Genomic DNA, 21,646 nt, shown 5'->3' with positions numbered 1-21,646 from the left:
GAGAGCAAGCCCTATTCAAATGTTTATTATATATAACACAAAGCATATAGATTGGGGCAAAATGTGTCCCAGAATTACAACCAGTGTGCCTGCTGTAAACTTAAGGAACTTGAAGGCACCACTGAGCCTTAGATTTTAGAGCTTCTTGATTTGGAAAAGAGATTCTTTTGTGGAAAATTCCTCTGTCTGTAAATCTGACCTTGTTAGCCCTATAAATTGAAATGTAAAGGCTTCTGAGAGAATTAATTATATTTATATGTTTACTTGAAGTCTGTACATATTTTCTAGGTCAAAATAAATTCTGAGAGTCTGTTGAAAAGCTGGAAATCTCTTCTCAGTGATACAAACCCTACATTTTTAGTCCCGAATAATTGTGAAGTAGATCATTCATAGGCTGAATGAGGTTAGGACTTGAATGCTGTCTGCACTAGGTTTTAGGGAAGTATCATGACAGTGAACATTCCATATGATGGGAAAAGGAAACTTTTTTGATGCTGTGGAAAATGTTCAGAAAGTATAGAGTTTAGTAATCCTAAAGAAGATGCCTTAGTAGAGAGACTGTGGTAGGGGCATTTAAAAGTGTGGGATAAATGCAAATTATCACATGAAACTGCAAGTTACTATGTGGCTATTAACTTGAGACTGTATGTTTAACCTCTATTGAATTTTTTAGAAGGCCCCAACTTAAAATAGAAAAGGTTTTAGGGTATGTCTACACTACCCCGCTAGTTCGAACTAGCGGGGGTAATGTAGTCATCCGCAGTTGCAAATGAAGCCCGGGATTTGAAATTCCCGGGCTTCATTTGCATGAAGCCGGCCAGCGCCATTTTTAAATGCCGGCTACACGCGGCACGGAGTAGCTAGTTCGGATTAGGAAGCCCCGCCGCCCCGTTCGCCCTGCCCTATATCCGCCTCGGCTTGCCTAGCATCCAGAGAGACAGAGTGCTTTGAGTGTAACACTCCCTTATATATTCTGGTTGCTAGACAGATTTGCAGTCACAAAACACTACGCTTCTCACCTTTCCCCCTCTCCGCTTTGTTTTGGCTCCAAACTTGAAAAAGGACACCAACAGCCTGAAGGAGAAGGGGCACAAAGATGGAGGACAGATTGTCCTTGTGATCACCATCTTGGATTATAAAAATAAAAATGGCAACTATATGCATTTAACCCTTCAAGTCAACCTGTGTTTGAGTTAAGGTCCTGGTATACCTTGTTATGCAGTCCTGTAACGAGCATATAAAGCATTGTAGTAAAATGGTTGACAGTTTAAAAAAAATATTCTTCAGTAACAGTAAAACTGTCCTGTTTAAAAAACATGTCGTGTTCCTAGAAATATTCTCCATTGGAGAAGGTAAGGTTTTGTCATTTTTATAACGTCAGTATTGCTTCTCTAACATTTCTAGAATTTTTGGGACAGGTCAACTAGTACATTGAGACAGTACCTTTTTGGTTAATCACACATGCCTTTTTTTTTTTTTTACATTTGTTTCATATCTTGTGGTTGGTACAGTGCTGAGATTTCTCCTACAAAAGCTTTCAACACATGATAAAAGTTACTGCTTGGTAAATTTCACTCTCTATGGTTAGCTTCATCTTAGCTGCAAAGTATCATGAGAGTCTTGCTACTTAGGCAAGCCTTAAGATATTACTTGGCCTGTATTAAGTGTCAACACATCTCAGCGCTTCATCTGGCCCCTACACTCTTGCTAATCGCAATTTCAGTTTTCTTTCCTAGAAGCTTGACTTACAAGTTTGTTTCCTACTATCATTTTTATTATTTCTGCTATATAGTGCAAGTTTTGTGACTGTTCCTCCATCATTCCTTAAAAAAGCAAGGTTACAGCAATGCAGTTTGTCTTGCCTCTTTAAGCAGTTTAACTTGTCACTTCCCTGGTTATGAAACTTCACATGGACATCTTGATAGGGCCATTGTTTTGCTGTCATGTGTTTCTGCTTTTTTTAAAACAGAGAAAAGGCAAGGTTAGAATTCTGTCTATTCTCTCACCATTTTTTGTGCTATATCCATTGGCACATCATCTGAGTTAATTTACCTAAAATTAATACTGAAGTCCCTAGCGGATTTCTCCTGCTGCAGTGAACTCTGGCAAAGAAAGCTTCAGCTTGCTGCTCTAGACTAAGTAGTGTGAAGTGGTTGCTGAATGGAATAATTGAAAAGCATTTTGTTCTTTTCAAATTTGTAATACTCAGGATCAGAATACACTTTAGTGGCAACGTTTTTTTCGGTGGAAGAGGGGTGAGTTTCTATTTGGAAATGGGCTGTTCCTTCTCTTGGGGATGCAAATTGGTAATTTTAGAGGGCTTTTTTGTTTTTTCATATTCCAACTTGAAGGCCTATTAATCTACCAAATAAAAATCCTAGAGAGGAAATCTTTCTGGCCCTTCATACTTTACAACAGAGATACTGCTTTTGGTTAAATATCTGGTCACTGAATGCATAGATAAACATCTGTAGCGGAATGCATAGCAAGTGACTGTGGAATTATTTTTATTTGTCCCGCTAACAATTTAGGTCATATTGCCTGTCCAGGAAGTTAAATTTGATGATGTACTCTTCCAATGGTAGTGTTCTTCCTCCTGGCTAATGGGCAATACTTGCAAAAAAAATTTCTAGAGGAGCTTGTAATTATCTACTAAAGCTTGCTACCGTTAATACTGGAACATACATGTTACAATTGTTTTTCTACTTTACTTTCATTTTCTTCCGTGATGGAATATAGGCTGGAAGGTAAAGATCTTGTGCTAGAATCTTTTAATTTTATTCATGTGTTTTACCCTGGAATAGCTTCCTCATGATTGGTAGTCTTAGGGTACGTCTACACTGCACAGCTATTTTGGGATACCCCATGTCTACACAAGCCATCCATTATTTCAAAATATTTTTTGAAATAACAGGCATGCTATTTTGCCATTCTGGTAAACCTTGTTCTTCTTTGAGGGCTCCAGGGGTGCTCTACTTAGGTGTGTCAGTGCTGCTGCGCACCAGATCAGTGATTCTCATTAGCAGTCTGCTGGCCTCTGGCATGTGTCATACTGTTGGAATCAGCCCAGTTGAGCATGCGCCGGCAGCCGTTACTTCAGTTCCTACTTAACCGCTGCTGTCATTGGTAGCATATCTTTGTTTCCCTTCTCATTCAGCCTGAAAAAGGAAAACAAAACAACCCCCCCTCCCAAAACACTACAAAGAGATAGTAAACAGGAGCAATAAAAAGACAAGTGGGGGAAGCAGCGTGGCTCCCATCACAGCGCACTGCTCCCCCACTTGACTCCTAGGGCTCCTACTCCTGACATGCGTGCATCCTTGGGCTTCAAAAAGTATTCAGGGTGCGGAATGACGATTGCTGCAGCAGACGGGCATGAGCAGTGTCTGCGCTGCTTAGGGAAGTATCACCCTATGAGCCTCTGCTCTCACTGCCAACAGCTCGACCCATGGTCCAAGAGGGTGAGGGAGCTGCAAAGAAAACTGCTGGTTTGGCTATGGCTGAGCCATAGCCCCGTTCACCTCCTCTCAGGTAGAAGGGAGCAATAGTAACACCCCCCAGAGGGGAAGAGCCTGTGACCTGGAGTCAGAACACAGCTGAAAACGCTCCCGGTCCCCAGCTGAGCCTCAGCCTTGCTTTTCAAAGAAAGTCAAGCAGGCTGATAAGATTAAACAGGGTTTATGGAGGCAGGATAAGGGACGCGGCTCACAGATAAGCTGTGGTCCTCCAGAGGAGCATAGATCTGGCACAAGTGCTTCAGATTCTCCCCTCTGAAACCTGGTACTGGGGAACAGCAAGCTTGCTGGCAAGCCCCAGGGCAATGGAATCCTGTGTAGCAGCAAACATTCGATATCGCCAGTACAGAGGCAGTTTAAAGTGCCAGTGGTGCATATGCAGACAGCTGTTGGGCATAGAGCAGTACTGATGTCTCGTTACTGGCATTCCTGGTGGAGGTGGATCTTATGGTACTGCTGGTTCCATGTTCCCCTCTATTTGATACGTATGGCATGCCACGTTCTCCCTCTTCTCTTCAACGCCAGCAGCAACAAATGCAGGTTTGGCGTATGGCACAGTGGATGCTTCCCTGCTCCCCCCACAGTGGGCATATTAGGATCCTTGGGCACCGTATAGTACCCAACAGCTCCCTAGCAGTGCATAGATCCCGATATCGCGGTTGGCTGGGGCACACACATGACTGCGAGCTGACAGGGATGGCACGGATTCTGATAGACTCTTCGCTGGAGCAGAGAGTGAGGAGCTCCTTTATCTCTCCTAATATCACCTATTCCATGGGGGATGCCCAGAGTCTGCCTGCGCCACCGATCAAAGGGGCTGACTACAGGTGCTTTCAGGACTTGTTTTGGAGAGTGACGGATGTGCTTGACGTAGCTTTCTGAACAATCCCAGGGCAAACATACTCTTAGCGACATACTTGTTTCCCCTCAATATAATTAAATGGCTCTTCCAATGAATGAGGCTCGATGGATCCTGCCAGGACCATTTGGAAAACTTCAGCATTGGTGCCCCCAGTGTTGAGGAAGCTGCTGCTGCTGATGTTGACTTTCTTTTTTCCCACCCCAATTCTCTGGTGGTCAAGACAGCTAACCAGAGAGAGCGACAACAAACCCAGTACCCCAAGGCACCGGGTTGTGACAAGGAAATCAAACAGTTGGATGTGATGGGGAAGAAGCTCCCTTGAGCTATGCATCACAAATTGTGGCACTGCTAGCTAAATACTCCCACAACACGTTTCATCTGTTCAACTCCTTTATTCAATATATACCAGAGGACATCAGAGACCAATTTGCATCCAATGTCAGAGAGGGTTCCTTGTTCTCTCAAATGGCCTTACAGGCTGCGATGGTCGGCGCGGACACAGCTTCATGATCGATGGCATCAGTGGTTGTGCCAAGATGCATGTCCTGGCCACAGCTGTCAGGGTTTCCCTGGGAGGTCCAGTTTAATAGCGAGGACCTTCCATTTGCAGGGGATAAGCTCTCTGCAGAGCTGATCAATGCTGCACTTCACACAGTGAAAGACTCTCAAGCGACGCTATGAACTTTAGGGATCCAACAACCTGGAGCCAGAAGGAAACCGTATGTCGTACAACTACAACTAAAGGTTTAGATCATCCGGGTTTGCGCAGCAATAAAGGCCCTATGACAACAAGAGGCGTATGACACAAACTCGTTGCAGAAAACCGAATGATCAATAGTCTACCCAAACGAATGCCTCGCGTCAGCAGATTTGAGGCTTTGGTCAAGGGTACGAGAGCCCTTAATCTCCCAGGCAAGGTAAATCCAAATGAAAGACCATCTGGCAACAGACTTGCCACATTCCACCGGGCCAGGAATACCATTATGTCGGACTGATGGGTTCTGGAAAATATACAAACTGGTTACTGCATTCCATTCATAGCAGTTCTTCCCCCCCTCTCCCTTCTGTCTCTCTTCAGGGACCCCTCTCATGAGTTGGTCCTCCTGCAAGAAACTCAATTCCTCCTTGTACTGGGGTCTATAGAGGAGGTGCCCAGCAATTACAGAGGGAGAGGGTTCTATTGAAGGTACTTTCTAACTACCAAGAAGTCGTGGCGGTGGAGATCCATCCTAGACCTCCAGCCTCTAAATCGGTTAGTCAAATACCAATGATTCAGGGTGGTCACATTGGCTCACATTACCCCTGCCTTGGAGAAAAGAGCATAGCTAGTTACCCTCAACCTCAGAGATGCATATTTCCATGTCTCAATCCACCCGGCCCACAGATATTTCCTCTGGTTCACCATCAAGGACTTACATTTTCAGTACAGGGTACTTCCTTTCAGATTATCCAGACTCTTCTCTAAGGTCCTGTCTGTGATAGCAGCGCACCTATGGTGGGAAAAAATAAACATCTTTACTTATCTGGACAACTGTTTAATCATGGCAGCCACCTACAACGACACAGCACACTCAGCACAGTTGACTCGAGAGATATTTGACTACCTAGGACTGTGACTGAATATGGACCCATGCACTCATGCCCACGCAAACTCTGGAGTTCATAGGTGCACAGCTGGACTGCATTCAGGGTATTGCCTCTCTTCCTCATTACATGTGGGCATTACACTTATGTTATAACCAACCTATAGTGGACTTGTTTGCAACACGTCTCAACTCCAAATGTCCCCCATATTGTTCCAGAGCAGGCATCTGGCTGAGCTTGCTAAGTGATACATTTGCCATACATTGGAACTTCCCACTAGCATATGCTTTCCCTCCTATTCCCTCCCATTCCTCTAATACATCAAATAGTATTGAAAATCAAGTGGGAGACAGGGAGAGTCATACTCCTAGCCCCCAACTGGCCGCATCAGATCTGTTACGCCACCATACTGCAACTCAACACACGATGGCCATACAAGTTCCCACTGGTGCACGCTCTACTGACCCAGGCCAAGGGCTACGTACTACATCCTGGAATACAGGTGCTGAACCTCTGAGCGTGGGTGCTTGTTGGCTCTCATGCAATGAAAGAACTGTCTCCTGGCAAGTACGGGAGGTACTGATTAATTCCAGAAGACCTACTACGCAACACACTTACCTGCAGAAGTGGACCAGATTTGAGGCATGGAGCTTAGCTCACAACCAGGATCCACACATGGCGGGGATATCAGATGTACTGGAATATCTCCTTCACCTGTGAGACACAGGATTGTCCATTAGTTTTGTCATCGTACATTTGGCAGCCTTATCAGCCATTCATACACCCACACAAGGCTACTCTATTTTCTCCCATATTTCTATTAAAAAGTTCTGCAAGGGCATACTCAATCTGAATCTACCATATAGGGACGTTGTACTATCATGGCACTTGGATTTGGTGCTCGACTTGATCATGAGATGACTGTTCGAGCTGCTTGCAACCTGCTCGCTAGCCCACCTCTCCATGCTTTTCTTGTGGCAATGACATCGGTCAGGAGAGTAGGAGAGATAGCGATGCTCGTGGTGGACCCGCCTTGCACAGTGTTCCACAAGGACAAGGTTATCCTTAGGACCCACCCAAAGTTCCTCCCCAAGATATCTACCTCATTCCATTGTGTCAGTCCCCGTAATACACGAGGTTCGAAGGGATGCCGGAAAGGATGAGACCGCAACTGGGGGTTTCAAAAAGCACAAACTGATTTTATTTTGATGGCGCCAGACAATCATCAGAACAAAAATTAAACAGATTGCCAGACAACACAAAACAATTCCCTGAGGCTTTTCTAAATCACAATAATTCCCAATAACTGCCCAGGGGTTAGGAACAGTTGAATTAACACTGGTATTATCCATAGGGCTGATTATTTACACAACTTTATACAAGGAAACAGTTTATAAATAGTTGTGGTTTAGGTTTTTTACTAACTTAGTAACTTTTTAGCCATTGTCACTTGGCAAGCAATAAGGACAACTAAAAAATCAATTAGGATAGGGATGATGGCGGGGGGGGGGGGGGGGGGTTATACCAGTTCTGGAGACAGCAGGAACACAAGTACCGGTCACACGCTCATAAACTGTCTCCACTCGGGTCGACCAACTCGGAGTACGCTCAGTAAGACTCAAGAGCGGGGGGTGCAAGGCGTCTGGGTGATCAGGCCAGGCGTTCACTCAATGCGAATCCCCAGTGAGAGAGGGGCTGCCTGCCTGTTTTATTGCCTGTGAACTTATCACCCCATAGGTTGTTTTTTGCTGCAGTGGGTGGAGTAGCAGGCCTGAGCACCAGTCAGCCCACTGGCTGATCTGTTACTGCAATGGGTGGAGCGAGCAGGGGAAGATTATTAATTTACATGCCCTTATATGGAAAACACTCCACCTCACAGACAGAGCCCCCTATACCAGCCTCAGAGGTATTACAGGCTATGGCTCCCTGTGACGGGCAGCCATTTCTGATGTTCTGTCTCGGACACATTGCAGCAAGCCCATGTACTTGCCTGTGTTTTTCCTGAAACCACATGAGGACACCACCTAGGCAGCCCTGCACACATTAGATGTCCGCAGGGCTTTAGCTTTCTAACTGCAACACACATAGAACTTCAGAAGGACACCAAGATTATGTGTGTCCTACCCAATCAGGACAAAGGGCCAGCCTGTGTCCAAACAACGTATATCCAAGTGGCTTGCCTCATGCATATGATTGGTGTAGTCCCTCAAGGACAGAGAGCCACGGTCGGTTGTCTGAGCATACTCCACAAGAGCTGTCTCTACCACGATGGCATTCCTCAAGGGTCTTCCCATAGATGACATTTACAGGGCAGCAATGTGGGCCTCGACTAGCACTGTTGCCCGACATTATGCCATTGAGGCCTCAGACACTAGATTCAGATATGCAGTTCTGTCCAACATTGAGCTTGGTGCCATGGAGCACAAATCGCCTAGCAGGAATACTGCTGCATAGTCGCCTAGAGGAGCACCTACGGGGACCTTCGAAGAAGGGAAGGTTACTCACCTTGTGCAGTAACTGGAGTTCTTTGAGATGTGTCCCCCATGGGTGCTCCACACTCTCACCCTTCTCCCCCTGCTCTGGAAAATCACAGTCTGCTGTAGGGAAGGAACGGAGGGAACAGCCGCTGGCACGTGCTCAACTGTCATCTGGGCTGATTGTGCAATAGTGTGGCTCGTGCCGGCGGCTGTCAGACTGCTAAAGAGAATCACCAATCTGATGTGCAGCAACACTGACACGCCCATTGGGACACATCTTGAAGAACTCTAGTTACTGCACAAGGTGAATAACCTCCCCTTGCACAAGGGATAAGGAATGGCTCGAAATGAGCTATTTTGAAATTGATTTGAACTAAGATGCACAAATTGCATCTTATTTCAAGTTTAGAGTGCTGTATAGATGTTCCCTTACTGTTAGGCAATCTACATTAATTTGTGTCCTAGAACTGGAAGGGACCTTGAAAGGTCATCGAGTCCAGTCCCTTGCCTTCACAGCAGGACCAAGTACCATCCCTGACAAATTTTTGCCCCAAATGGCCTTCACAAGGATTGAAGTCATAACCCTGGGTTTAGCAGGCCAATGCTCAAACCACTGAGCTATCCCTCCTCCCTGCTTTCTCTAGGTTGTCATCTCAGCCAGTAGTTCTTCAGATGCAACAGTGAAATTCTGATTCTTGGCCACTGAACTGCTTGATTCTGTTGACTTACAAAATAAGGGCCAACAGTCATTCTTCACAAAAGAAATTTCATGTAATCAGAAACTGTTTGTAAAATAGTAGCTAGTTTATAATTTTATCAGACACAGTTTTACCTACTTTAACTCTTTCTCGAAGCTTATATGAAATGCAGAGATGAAATACTATGGGACTTGAAGAGTAAGGCAGAACATTTGTGCCCAAGTTATGAAACTTTTAGGAAAGGGCGAAATAGGGCCCTTTCCTATTGAAATAGGGCCCTTTCCTATTGATTAAATCTCACAGATGCTGATGATGAATTGTCCAGTCTTGTCATTTTAGCTATGCAAACTAAAACGTTAATTATATATTCTCACAAAACAAAGTTTCTATTTTTCCATTTTCAGGTGTTCATCTTACTTGAACTGTTTACTGCATTTATGCTGATTATTCTCATTAGTATATACAAAATCTGATCAAGTCAACCATGCTCCAGAAAGCTTCTATGTTAGTATGGACGAGGACTTAGTGTTAAGTGTTTCACGGGTAGTATGATGAACTCATTTTTGTAGAACAATTATATTGTTGAGGCTTTCACATTCATCTCGAAGCATTAATGTTATCAGAAACTGAGACTTCTTACTTTTAGTTCCTAATCCTGGCGTCTTTGGTTTTTCTGACTGTCAGGAACTATAATGGTTAGATGTTTTGCTAAGAGTTGGTGGTGCTTTAGTCTTTCTTTAATGGACTATAAAGGTGGTAATATGATGAGATTATATGATGTGGATTATTGATAAATTTAGTGGTATGCTTTTTAGTTTGAGGTATTTGTCAGAGAAAAGTTAAAGTTGTCCTCTTAAATGAAATTATAAAGTGTGCTTTTTGATTCATTTAATTCTGATACAAATACAAGATTATGAACAAATTACTTTGGTCAGTGGAAGCTAGTACTGTTATGTTTGAACTCTGAAGTTCATGGAAATTAAATGTGAATGACTTAAAAAAACTAGAAAGTGATAAGTGAGCACCTCTGTAGACAGATGTCTTGAATGCATTAATTTGATGAAGTACTCAAGTTATGCATAATGTCAACCTTCTCTTTGAAGCAAATTTTTTTATGAGAATTAGAAACATCAAGCCTCTTATCCATGCATGCTGCCCACACAATCAGGCTGTCTCTAAACTGAAAAAGTGACTACAGGATCTTTCGAAAAAGGGTTTTATTTTCGAACGATCCCCATCTAAACAGCCGTTTTTCTTTTGAAAAGCCCCTTTTAGAAAAAACCATGGCTGCCATTATGCAAATGAAGCAATGGGAAACTTAAATCCCAGTTTCATTTGTGATTTCGAAGTGTCTAATTTACTTCCCTTTTTTGAGAAAAGAGATGTAGTTTAGACACAGCCTCAATGAAAAAGTTAAAGTTGGCATTTTAAATGGTCATATTTTGGTTTCATGTTCATAATTCTATTGAATGGAGGAAGCTGTGAACACTTTGTTTTTTTGGTTGTGTGTAGACTCACATAGACAATATAGCATGGTAGATTAACACAGAAAAAAGTCAGGAATAAATATAGTTTTTTAAAATGAAAACTTTGATTCTGAAGCCTCAATTGATTGTCAAATATATTGCATGATAGAAATGTGGTTTTGCTTGTGATGTAGCTAGAAACAGTTTTGACTACCAGTGATAATACATATAATTACTTTGAGAAAGTAATCTATGCTTAGAATTTGGCCTAGGACTTAGTTTAAAAGATGAAAAAATGGGCAGAGCAATGGACATTAGAGAAATTGCCTGGGTCTGGGATCAAGCATGGAAACTCTGATAGCCTGTCTAAGATGCACTGTTTATTGGGTTGGGTTCTAGATCACAGTGTTAAGTGGGAGGAGGGAGGAGATGTGACAGTCAGGCCAGCCAGGTGCAAGAGGGTAGAGTAAGGCAAATGTGAAAACTCTGGAATGCTAAAGGCTGCCTTCTGTATCAGCTGAGAAGTTGATACCAGCCAGTTAGGATCAGATGTATCTAAGTACTGCTTGAGACATTTTAAAACTCTTCAGTTGAGATAAGATAGAAGGGGGAGAGAAAGGGGGAGACAAGCTTTTACCTGGCTAGTGGGTGTAGAGGAGTAAACATTTCCAAAAGGAGAGACTGTGCTGCCTTCTCCCTAACAGGAACTCAACTTGTCTGTTTTCCCTATGGGGAAGATTGACTGCCCATTGCGGCAAATAGAGGTTGATTTCCATCAGGTCCTTCTTGTCATAAGGAGAAGTGCTGAGGGATAAAGAAGGTGCCTTGCTACATTATCTAAATGAATTATTGGATGTATTATTGATTATGGTGCTGCTAGGGTTCCATCCTTTTCTTGTTCGTCAGCTCTCTCTACAAGGTCACAGTCTACATCCAGGCCTCTAATTAAAAATGTTCCAGTATATGAGATCTGCAGAGTTGATCGAGGTCATCAGCACATATCTTATCTAGGTACTGTGCCTTGGTTGATTCCTTTAGATCTGATGTGGGGCAGTTGGCAATGCAATTTGTTTGCTGTGTTCTGGACTCTAGTTCAAAACTTCCTTCTCCTTATGGGTCTCCTGCTCAGGAGACACATGAGGTGGAGCATCCATAGGGCTGCTTCTCAAAGAAGAAAAAATGATTACTTACCCTGGTTATTAACTGTAGTTCTATGCGGTGTTTCCCTTTATGGGAACTCCACTACCAGTCTTTTTTTTCCTTCTGATTTGGAGTTTTCTTTTGAGACTTGGCAGTGGGAAAGAACTGAGGACAGTTCACCTGTATAGCCTGGTATAGCATCAGGGTGGGTTACGAGGACATCAGTAAGGACCAAACTGACACTGCTAATGGAAATCTCAGATCAAAGGCATATGGAACACTTGCACACCTCAAACGGTGTACCCAGATGGATACATATCTCGATGGCTGAATAATATTTCTATATGATGGGGAAAGTGAATAGGTTGAAATAGTACTACATTTTGTATGTTACCTAATGGGTGGACATGGTCAGGGCTAAGAATCAGTTAAATACAGAATAACAAGAAGTGTAAGATCTGTTTCCAAAATGTCAGAAAAGTGACAGTTACCAGAGTTTGTAACTAAATCTTGGAGTGTTTGCTGGAATTACTCTTAGTATTATAAAAAATTTAAGGGGAATATTTCTAATTCCATGTTTAGAGGCTTTTTAATTTTTAGTTTTGTGAGTTACTGAGAGGGACTAAAGGCTAGTCAAAGCCAAAACTTCACACAGCGTTTTCAGGGTGCTTTTCGTTCCGTTGTAATACCTGATATGCAGCCTCTTGCTGAATACATCACTTGTTTGCATTTCATTGGGCTCATACTAAAGTATTAAATTTTGTATTAACATGTACAAATAAATACAGCATGAATATCTTCGTGATTATTCTATTGTATAGCAGCAGTGAAATCTAATTTACTGTTATATTGTGCCTGTTTTACACTGCATAGAAAAAAGGTCAACAAGCTATATTTCAGTTCATTCTTTGTGTGATAATATGGCAATATTTGTAACTATTCAAGAATGAACTTCATGGTGTAGGAAGAGTTCCTTAATTCATAATCATACTGTTATGTTGATTTGCATAAATATATTTGAAATATTTGTCTTCAATGACAGGCAAAAGGAAAATGAATTAATAGTTCTGAAGCAACTTCCTAATGGATAAAAAGTTCCAGAACAAAACTTTTCTTGAAATGGGTGTAGTTCATAGCAAGTTATCATTCTGATAAAAGCAGCGTGTTAGAGAAAATAATAAATTCTTATGGTTTATTAGTTTTCCTTTTTCAGTCTCATTGAAACTATTGCATGTATAATTCACCTTATCAACTTCAGTTAACCTGTTGCAATCTCAAAAAATGTGTATGCTATATTTAGTTTTTAAGCAATCTTATTTTCATTACTTTTTCCTTGCAAGATGCACTTTCCCTCCACTAATAGACCTTGTCAGACAGTTTAGGTCACCTGTCTATTAAAACTTAAAATTGTAGGGTGATTCCTGTAGATTCTAAATGGTTTTTTTTAAAGTTTAGCGATAGCCATAGTTCAGGCTTTAAGGAGATGCTGCATAAGGAAACTACAAAAGTGCTATTACACTCTGAAAACTGATACTGAGAGTGGTTCTGTTTTTCCTCTGTGACCTAAAAAAAATCTATTTTAGTCAATTTCTGAGTAAAAAGATTTTTTCCCTGAGTGTCACCTGTGCAAGCTTAATCTGAAACCTAATTGTCAAGCTTTATTGTTTTGTGGCTATTGTATATCACCAATAATAAAAGTTTTTCATTTTGAATTTAGTCAACAGTGTGGATGTGTGAGCTGCGAAAGAATTAGCTAATTTCTGCCAAAATGTATTGGCTCTGCAATACTAACAGAAGTAAAACTTTAATAAACCAAACCAAACCGCATTTGAGTCAATAAGGTAAATATATAGGCTCTGAATATCTGGGTAGAGCAGCTCTTTTTAGTAAAAATGGAAATTTTCTTTGAATAGTTTTCTATTTGTTACACACTAAAATACTCTTTTGCACTAATCTGCTGTCTTTGAAGTAATATTTAATTCTAGTTACTGCCAGAGTAGTGTGTTAAGTTGTAGGGTGATGCAGGTCACTCATTTTTCTTTTGTGCTGGTACCATTTAGTTCAATAGAAAAAACTAATACTGGACTTAGTTGGCAAGTGTCTTGAAGGAATGGAATAAAGATGAATTTCTTAGAATTCAGAGTTGGCTTGCCCACAAGGATTCAAAGGTATTTCTGGTTCTAAGTAGAAGCTTTAATTTAAAAAAAAAAAAGTCAGTGTTTAAAATTTGCAGAAACAAGTTTCTCATCTGTTGCTTACTATTCAGGGGTGCTCTGCAGCTGCTGCTTTCACTCAAATGCCTCCAGTTTCTTCCCTTTGTCATCACTGAATAGCAATATATATTGGAGCTACAGACATCAGGAAAAAGAAGAGACTGGTTGTGTTCTGGGTCGATAGGGATCATGTCTTTCCTTGTACATTGCTGGAAAAGGGGATGAAGAAATAAAGCTTATAGCAGGGCCTGTGAAAGGGAGAGAGATCTCCCTGTGCATTTTCATAGAGTCTTTGGGGGGGAATCTCATGGCAAGATATCCTCTCTTCAAGAGTTGCCAACACTGCATTAGAAAAATAAAGGACTGTTGCCTTAGCACCTCTTTGGGGAAGGAGTACTCTGTACTCTCGGGGGAGTGGAAGTACTAACCATAAGATAGATAAGGAAACTTCCACTTCAGGATAGCCAGGCATCTGGTTTTCAATCGGAATACTCACTCAGAAAGGGATCATGGTGGCTTCGGTCAGCACTGCTGACCAGGCCATAAAAAAATTCATTCAGCAGTTCAGTGAGGCTAAGACAGGCTCTCTGCTGGCCCTTGCTTTGTGCAGCTACCTGAAGCAGATATCATGTTTCTGCAGCTCCTAGACAGAGGGTGATTGGGGAAGGTCCATGAGAAACCCCTGGGCCCAGTGCTGGCTTGCAGCTCCCATTGACTGGGAATAGCAGTCAGTGGGAGCTGCGGGGGCAGAGCTTAAAGGAACAGGCAGCATGCAGAGCTTCCTGGCTGCTCCGCTTAGGAGCTGGACATGCCAGCTGTTTTCTGGGAGCTGTACAGAGCCAGGGCAGGGCCTTAGCCCTGCTGTGCTACTGACCGAGAGCTGCCTGAGGTAAGCACTGTCTGCCTGGAGCCTGTGCCCTGTTTCCTGCCTACTGTACCTAACCTCTTCCTGAGTTCAGAGCCCCTTCCTGCACCCAGACATACTTCTAGAGCCCACACCTCGCACTCACCTGCACCCCAACCCTGTTCCCTGGACCTGGGCCTTCTCCCACTTGCAAATTTCCTCCCGAGCCCCCTCCAGTGCCCAGACTACTTCCTGGAGCTAGCACCCTGCACTCCCTCCTTCATGTCAACTTCCTACCTCAGCCTGAGCTCCCTCTTGCACTCCAAAGCCCTGATTCCTGGCCCTGAGCTAGAACCCACACCCCAACCTCCTGCTGTAGTGAAAGTAAGGGTGGCGGAAAGCAAGCAATGGCAGGAAGGGGAATGGAGTGAGCGGAGGCAGGGTCTTGTAGAAGGGGCAGGGCAGAGCTTCAGGGCAGGGTGTTTAGTTTTATGCAGTTAGGAAGTAGGCATCCCTATTATGTTCCCTGAAGTAGTCTGGCTGCTGGCATCCAGCTGTGGAAGTGAATGAGGGAGCACTGAAGGGGCAGGATTGGGAAGCGAGTGGAAAGATGCACCCTGGGAGTAATGGCCCTCTGCTGACTCCAGTCCTTGAACACCTCCATGTTGGCTGTCACGGTTTGGGCTTTGTCTGGCAGGGCAAGCGGATGGGGTCATGTGCTCCGGAGCTATGCTGAGAGGCGAGGGGTTCTGTCTGGCAGGGGAGTGAATACTTAAGAGTGTAACCTTTCATTTCCTGTAGGCAGAATGTATGCCAGCATCCCTAGCAGAGAAGCATGATTGTTGGTTGATGGTTGCTGCAACTGCAGAAGTGCTGGAGTGAGGCAGGCAGGGAGTTTGGTACTGGCAGCTGAAACCATGGTACAGAGCCCATCTTTTCCTTGTAGACCGAGTCTCTTCCTGACTCTAACCTCCCGTTGCTGCTCCATCAGGTCTTCATGCCCCACAATGAACTTATCTCCTTTCCCAGGGGGCAGTGCCTCATAGTTGGGGAACCTCTGTACTGTAGGTACATTGGTTCAGTAAACCATGGGATTAATTCTGCATTACTATATTGTCTAATTTTGCAAACTTTATATCATTGCAAGGTCAGGTAATAAAAACTGGCTTTGCATGATATCTTAAGGTGTTGAAATACAGGATAAAAGCCGTTCCATAAAAGTATTGATTTTAGTATAGGATAGGCAATTTTCTGCTTTAAATAAGGGATATTCCTAACAGACCGATTTGAAATCTGGGCAAGTAGTTAAGCTCCTTCTGCTTAGCAGCATCTTTGTTCCTCACTCTCCGCTACATGTTTTAGGCTGGTAGAATTGATATACATCCACAAAGTACCTTTTCCATTCCTAATTAACTTCAGTAGTGAATCCTTTTTCTTAGTGTCTATTTTTAGCGTCTCGTAAAAGCCATGTAGTATAAGTCATTGTTAGTTGGCTATGTTCTTCTTCACTCTTTTCCTAGGGGAAAAGTTTTTCTCTTCAGCCATGCATGTAGGACAAAGTTGGAACATCTTTAATGCAGCTTCCCTCACATCTTTTGGAGAAGAGGGTTTGAGTGTGTGTTACCTTCTTCCTTAAGTAATAGGATTGGGTGTGTGGAATTGTGGCCCTGTTGGTTTTTTTTCACATCTCCTGCCCCCTCTGCAAGCCTGACAGGTGGCTATTGGAAACTCCTACCCCCTCTTCTAAGCCTTCGGGGGTGTATGGTCAGGGTAGGCTTGAACATTGTGCTGGTGAGAGAAATGACACTGCCTAGGTCCCAGGTAACTTTTTTCCTTCCCTAATACAATGCCTGCTGAACGTTTTGATGTGTTTCCTTGGTGATAGTATCCAACCAAAAAAGAGGCAGTAAGTAGCTGTAGGCTTCTAAACAGAGGAGCTACAAAGGTCAGTAGTTAAAATTATTTCTTTGTGGTGGTTATATTTTAAATGGTACTCTTTCAAAAATTAAGCTTCAGGTTTTCTCTGTTGAAACACACACAAAGAAAAGATTTTCTTATATTTTTCTAGTGTCCATCATTTCTCCCCTACCACCATAACCAAATTCATTATTCTACCAATTACTTCATCATGCATCTGATGAAGTGGGTTTTAACCATGAAAGATGATATGTATTCGTTAGTCTCTAAGATGCTACAGGACTGCTCGTTGTTGTTTTTATATTAAAACTATATGACTTTTTTTGTAATAGAAGAGTTTTATCACTTATAAATGCAGTACAACAGGCAGAAATGTTGGTTTTTAAGTTGACCATGTTTTTTAGAGGAAAAACAAAGATATAAAATTGTAAAACCAAAAAATGGAGACTTTAAAACAGGTTAGGAGGATTCAGATTGCTTATTAAAGTTTAGCATTGCAAAACAGGCCATAATGTGATAGGGTTGGGCATTTAAATGACTGTTACATGATGAGTATTACACATTTAAAACTAACGCAGATTTTCTTTTGGGGTGAAACTTTTATGCAATGTATTCTTATTTTAACTTAGGTTGGTTGAAGACTTTTGATGACTACTTCAGAGATCAGACACAGCATATCCTAAACAACATGGTGATAAAGCTGCAAGAAGACAGCAGGAGGAAGTTCATGTGGTCTGAAATCTCTTACTTTTCAAAGTGGTGGGATGGAATAGATAATCAAAAAAAGGATGCTGTTAAAAGGTTTGAACATTTGTATTTGCTGCAATAAACCATATTTGTAGATTTTTTTATAAATCTTAATGAAGTACTTAGCTATATTTAAATTTGGAGCTTCATGGTTAAAAGTATATAAATAAAGTTATCGTATTTTAAAATATTATGCTGGTTAAACTTCAATTTTTTCTTAATTTTAAATACATTTTTTGCAGGGATTTGAAGGCACGCTGCATATAATATATGTTCACTGTATTTGGCAAAGAACCAAATAAAAATATCTGTTGGCATATATTAGGATCAGTAATAGTTGAAGTTGCAACTGAGTTTTCATTATGAACCTAACTACTCTTCCCCATCCCAGCACACAAAAGAATTAGAGTGGTCTCAACATTGATAAATCGGGACTGTGTCTAACATAGAATCTTTCTGTAAAATATGTGCACATGATAATAGGTTCCTCAATTAGGATGTCTAAGAATTGAGGTATTAATCAGTTTAAAAAAATCCTTGATGGTTTTTACAAGATTCCATGGAAATAAAAAAATATGACTTAGTTGAATTCTAGTGCAAGAACTAATTCTTACTTGAATTCTAGTGCAAGAACTAATTCTTATTTGAGTACAATCACATTTAGAAAGTATAAACATTTTTCTGAATTACAATTGGATAATCTGTTGCAGTGATCTTAAACCACCCTTAAAGGGAGAAAAATGCAAGTCTCTGTCCACTTAACTTGTGGGCATAGTCCTGTAATTGTAAATTGATCACTTGAGGGGCTTCTGAGTAAGAATTTTGAACCAAAATTCTAGCTCTAAATTAAGTTGGGTTTGCTCCATGTATCTTGAGACGATCTACATTAATCTTCAACTCCATAAAGTTTAAGGGATTTCCCCATTATTGTCAATCCAGTGTGGTCAATAAGCAAGAGTCAAGTTTTCTTCCAAAATAACAAAATAACTTGTAAAGATGTATTTTTCACATTTTCAAACATCTTGCCAAAGATGTGGGCTAGAAACTTAAATAGATAAATTGGAGATTCTCATATAATCATAAAATTCCAGGGGCTTTGATCCTAATAAAAGGATAAATATCATGACTGTACTCTCATTAAAATCATGAGAGTTGGCAACTTGGTTTATCTGTTCCATGGTGGGATGTGAATCAGGAGATGGGCTGGAAGATGTCACCATTATTCCCTCCCCTCCACCCCCCTCATAGAGCTCCTCAAATGCTCACTTCCTATGGATCTTATTAGGTCAGTGAGAATTGCACATATTGTTAGGATTTGTGTTACGGGACTTATGAGGTTGGTGCAATGGAAGGTGTGGATGGTAACAGCAGACTGTTGTAGGAGGCAATGGAGAAAGAGTGAACAGTGGGTAAAATAGCAGGGAGTTGTAGAAATGGAAGCCTGCCTATTTCAGTGTTATAGTAGTCTCTTAAATTACAAATATTTTTCTTTGTCAATTTACTACATATTCTTTCCTTAGTCATTGCATCTGATATAATGTTAGCAGTGAATTTGACCAGGCAATTTTACTTGGGCAATCTCTGGCTTTGACTTGTTTGATGTTTTTTTAATTTATAATTCAGACATGACTGCTTTTAGAAATTGTGAAAGTTGATTAAAAAACTCTTGATTGAAAGTGAAATTTAGGGACAGTAGTGATGGGTAGCCCTGTCTTATGCCCCCATTTCTAATCTTTCTTCCCTCGCTCCCTGGAATACTTACTCTATATTTGTTAAAAATTCAAAACAGAACATCTAAATCTGTTCATGACAGTTTCATATCTCTCTCCTTCTGATGTTTGGTTATGAGACATGGATCCCTTTATCTGACCCTGCCTATGGATGCCTCTCCTTCTTTTATATTCTCTTCTCTGGACTGGACTTTCACCCCTTTTGAACAGTACTGCATCTGACTTGCCTTTCCTTTCTTCCTCCATGTTGCTATTATTTACTGTCCACCCAACTCCTCACTGGTCAATCTTCCTGTTTGAGTTAGACTTCTGGCCCTCTTCCTTACATGAATTCTTCAGTTTTCTTGTTGTTGATAATCTGACCCCAAAACGTGTGAGTGGGGTTTGTCCTCACTTCTTCGTTTGACCTTGAAGCTCTGATTCAACTCTTACGCTTACCAAAAGGGCCATTCATCTGTTTTGGTCTTCACCAGACAAAGCATTTTCTTTAATTTTTCTGTTGCTGTGAATGCTCCTTCTTTGGCCATCATTTGGTCTCTTTCACCATCTCCCATCAATCCGCTGTGATCTGTTGTTGAGCCTGTCCATGATTCCCAGTCTCTCTTGTAGACTTCTCATCAGCTTTCAGCCCTATCCTTCCCAGTTTCTGCCCTGTCTTCCATTTATATCGTTGTTGTTTTGCTCCATGCTTCAGTATCCTTCACTGTGGACTCTTTTGGGCCCCTCTTCCGTTACAAGGTCCACTCTGTCAACCTCAGACCCTGGCCCACCTCCATGAGCCAAATCCGTTCCTGTTCTTGCTTCATGGTACAACTCTAATGGAAATCCTGTGACCAGGCTGACTTCCTCCACTACAAATGTATTCAGTCCAGCCATATTTTGAACTGAGCAACATTCTTTCTAACTTGAGTGAATCCCATGTTCTCAACACAAGCCATCTTTTCTGAACCTTTTATGCACTCAACACTCCCTTCTCCTTTTCTTGCTATCACATTTCCCTATATACCAAGGGTCAGCAACCTTTCAGAAGCAGCATGCCGAGATTTAACTTATTCACTTCTATTTATGGGTCAGTGTGCTGGTAATATTTTTTTAAAGTCAACAATAGCCTAGTTACAGCAGCTTAATTAATAAATAAAGATGCAGATCTTACCGTTTGGTGTGATCCTTGGCCTTCCTTTGCCTGGCTGAGTTCTTTGATTTCGGGCTCGTAGTTGGAAACTCGAAGCAACGCACAACCCTCTGAGTCAGGGTTTGGCAACTTGTGGCATGCCAGAGTGGCTCCCCAAGCAGCCACTCCCCAATGCAGCTCCACGGCTGTCCCTGTCTCCAACCTGCCTACCCACGGCTTCAACCCCCCAGCAGCAACCTGCCCATCCATTGCTTCAGCGTCCCCCCCTTCCCCCAGCCGCAACCCACTCATCTGCAGCTTCAACCCTCCAGCAGCAACCTGCCTGTCCATGACTTCAACACGCAGTGGCAGCAGCCCACCCACATGTTCTAGGCCCAAAACACTAGCGGCAGCCATCCCACGTGCAGCTTTAGCCCTAGTGGCAGCCAGCTTGCAACATGGCATCATGTTGTCTCTGGTCCTATCTCCCTCCCCGCCAGTAGGAGCAGCCTCTGCACTCACCTTGTAGGAGCAGGAGGAAAGAGAGTGCTGCTGTGGAGGTGGATGGGATTAGATTAGAAATTTTTGTGTCATCGCATGGGCGCGTACGGTAAGGCAACACTGGTGCAGGCTCCCAGCTGCATGGGGGAGGAGGAGTGGGGATGAGCTCCTGCCTTGTGTGCCAATGAAAATTGACTTGCGTGCCACAGGTTGCCGACTCCTGCTCTATGCAGTATCTCTTATTTTCTGCAAGAGAAAACAAACTTTTGCATTACCCTCTGCATCCACTTACTTTCCCTTTCACAACTATCTCTTGCATCTCTTCACACAGATTTCTCACATTTCTATCTATAACACATTCCTTCCCACTCCCTCCCAGTGAATATACCCATCCTGTCTTCTAATCTCTTTCATGCCCACTGTTATCCCCTCCTTTACTCTTTCTTCATCTCTTTCAGTCTGGATCTTTCCTTTCATGACAAACACATGCTTTGTATTGCTCATCTTAAAAACTAAACTAAACAACCCATCCAAGTGCTCCTTTCCCTTTGATTTATGTGATTGTTGAATGAGCTACTTAAAGCATTCTGGAGTTCCGCTCCTCCAGTTCTATTCTAGACATGTTTTCAGTCTGGCTTCCACTGCTTGTGTTCCAAAAACACTCTCACCAAAATCCTTAATGATCTTGTCTTAGTTAAAACTCAGAACCAGCACTCCATCCTCATCATCCTTGATATTTCAGCTAACTTGAATGTGGGATATGAATGGTTAACTGGTAACATGTGAGACTTACTAATTTGGGTTAACCATGGACAGCCCCTGTTCATGGCCGGCCTTTCTC

At 42.2% G+C, this 21,646-nt stretch overlaps 1 protein-coding gene across 1 annotated transcript in view; it reads left to right on the top strand.

Annotated features, from left to right (window-relative positions):
* MAN2A1 (mannosidase alpha class 2A member 1) overlaps positions 1-21,646 on the top strand; it is a 213,634-nt gene that overhangs the window by 43,370 nt on the left and 148,618 nt on the right. The window contains exon 4 of the mRNA XM_075932033.2: positions 17,346-17,517. Within this exon, the coding sequence (XP_075788148.2) occupies positions 17,346-17,517 (172 nt within the window). The remainder of the gene's footprint in view (positions 1-17,345; positions 17,518-21,646) is intronic.

This window comes from Pelodiscus sinensis, chromosome 6 (assembly GCF_052426305.1).
Source record: "Pelodiscus sinensis isolate ZL-2025 chromosome 6, ASM5242630v1, whole genome shotgun sequence".
Taxonomy (NCBI): Eukaryota; Metazoa; Chordata; order Testudines; family Trionychidae; genus Pelodiscus; species Pelodiscus sinensis.
Note: the sequence above shows the minus strand (reverse complement) of the source record. Positions and strands in the feature narration are given on the sequence as shown.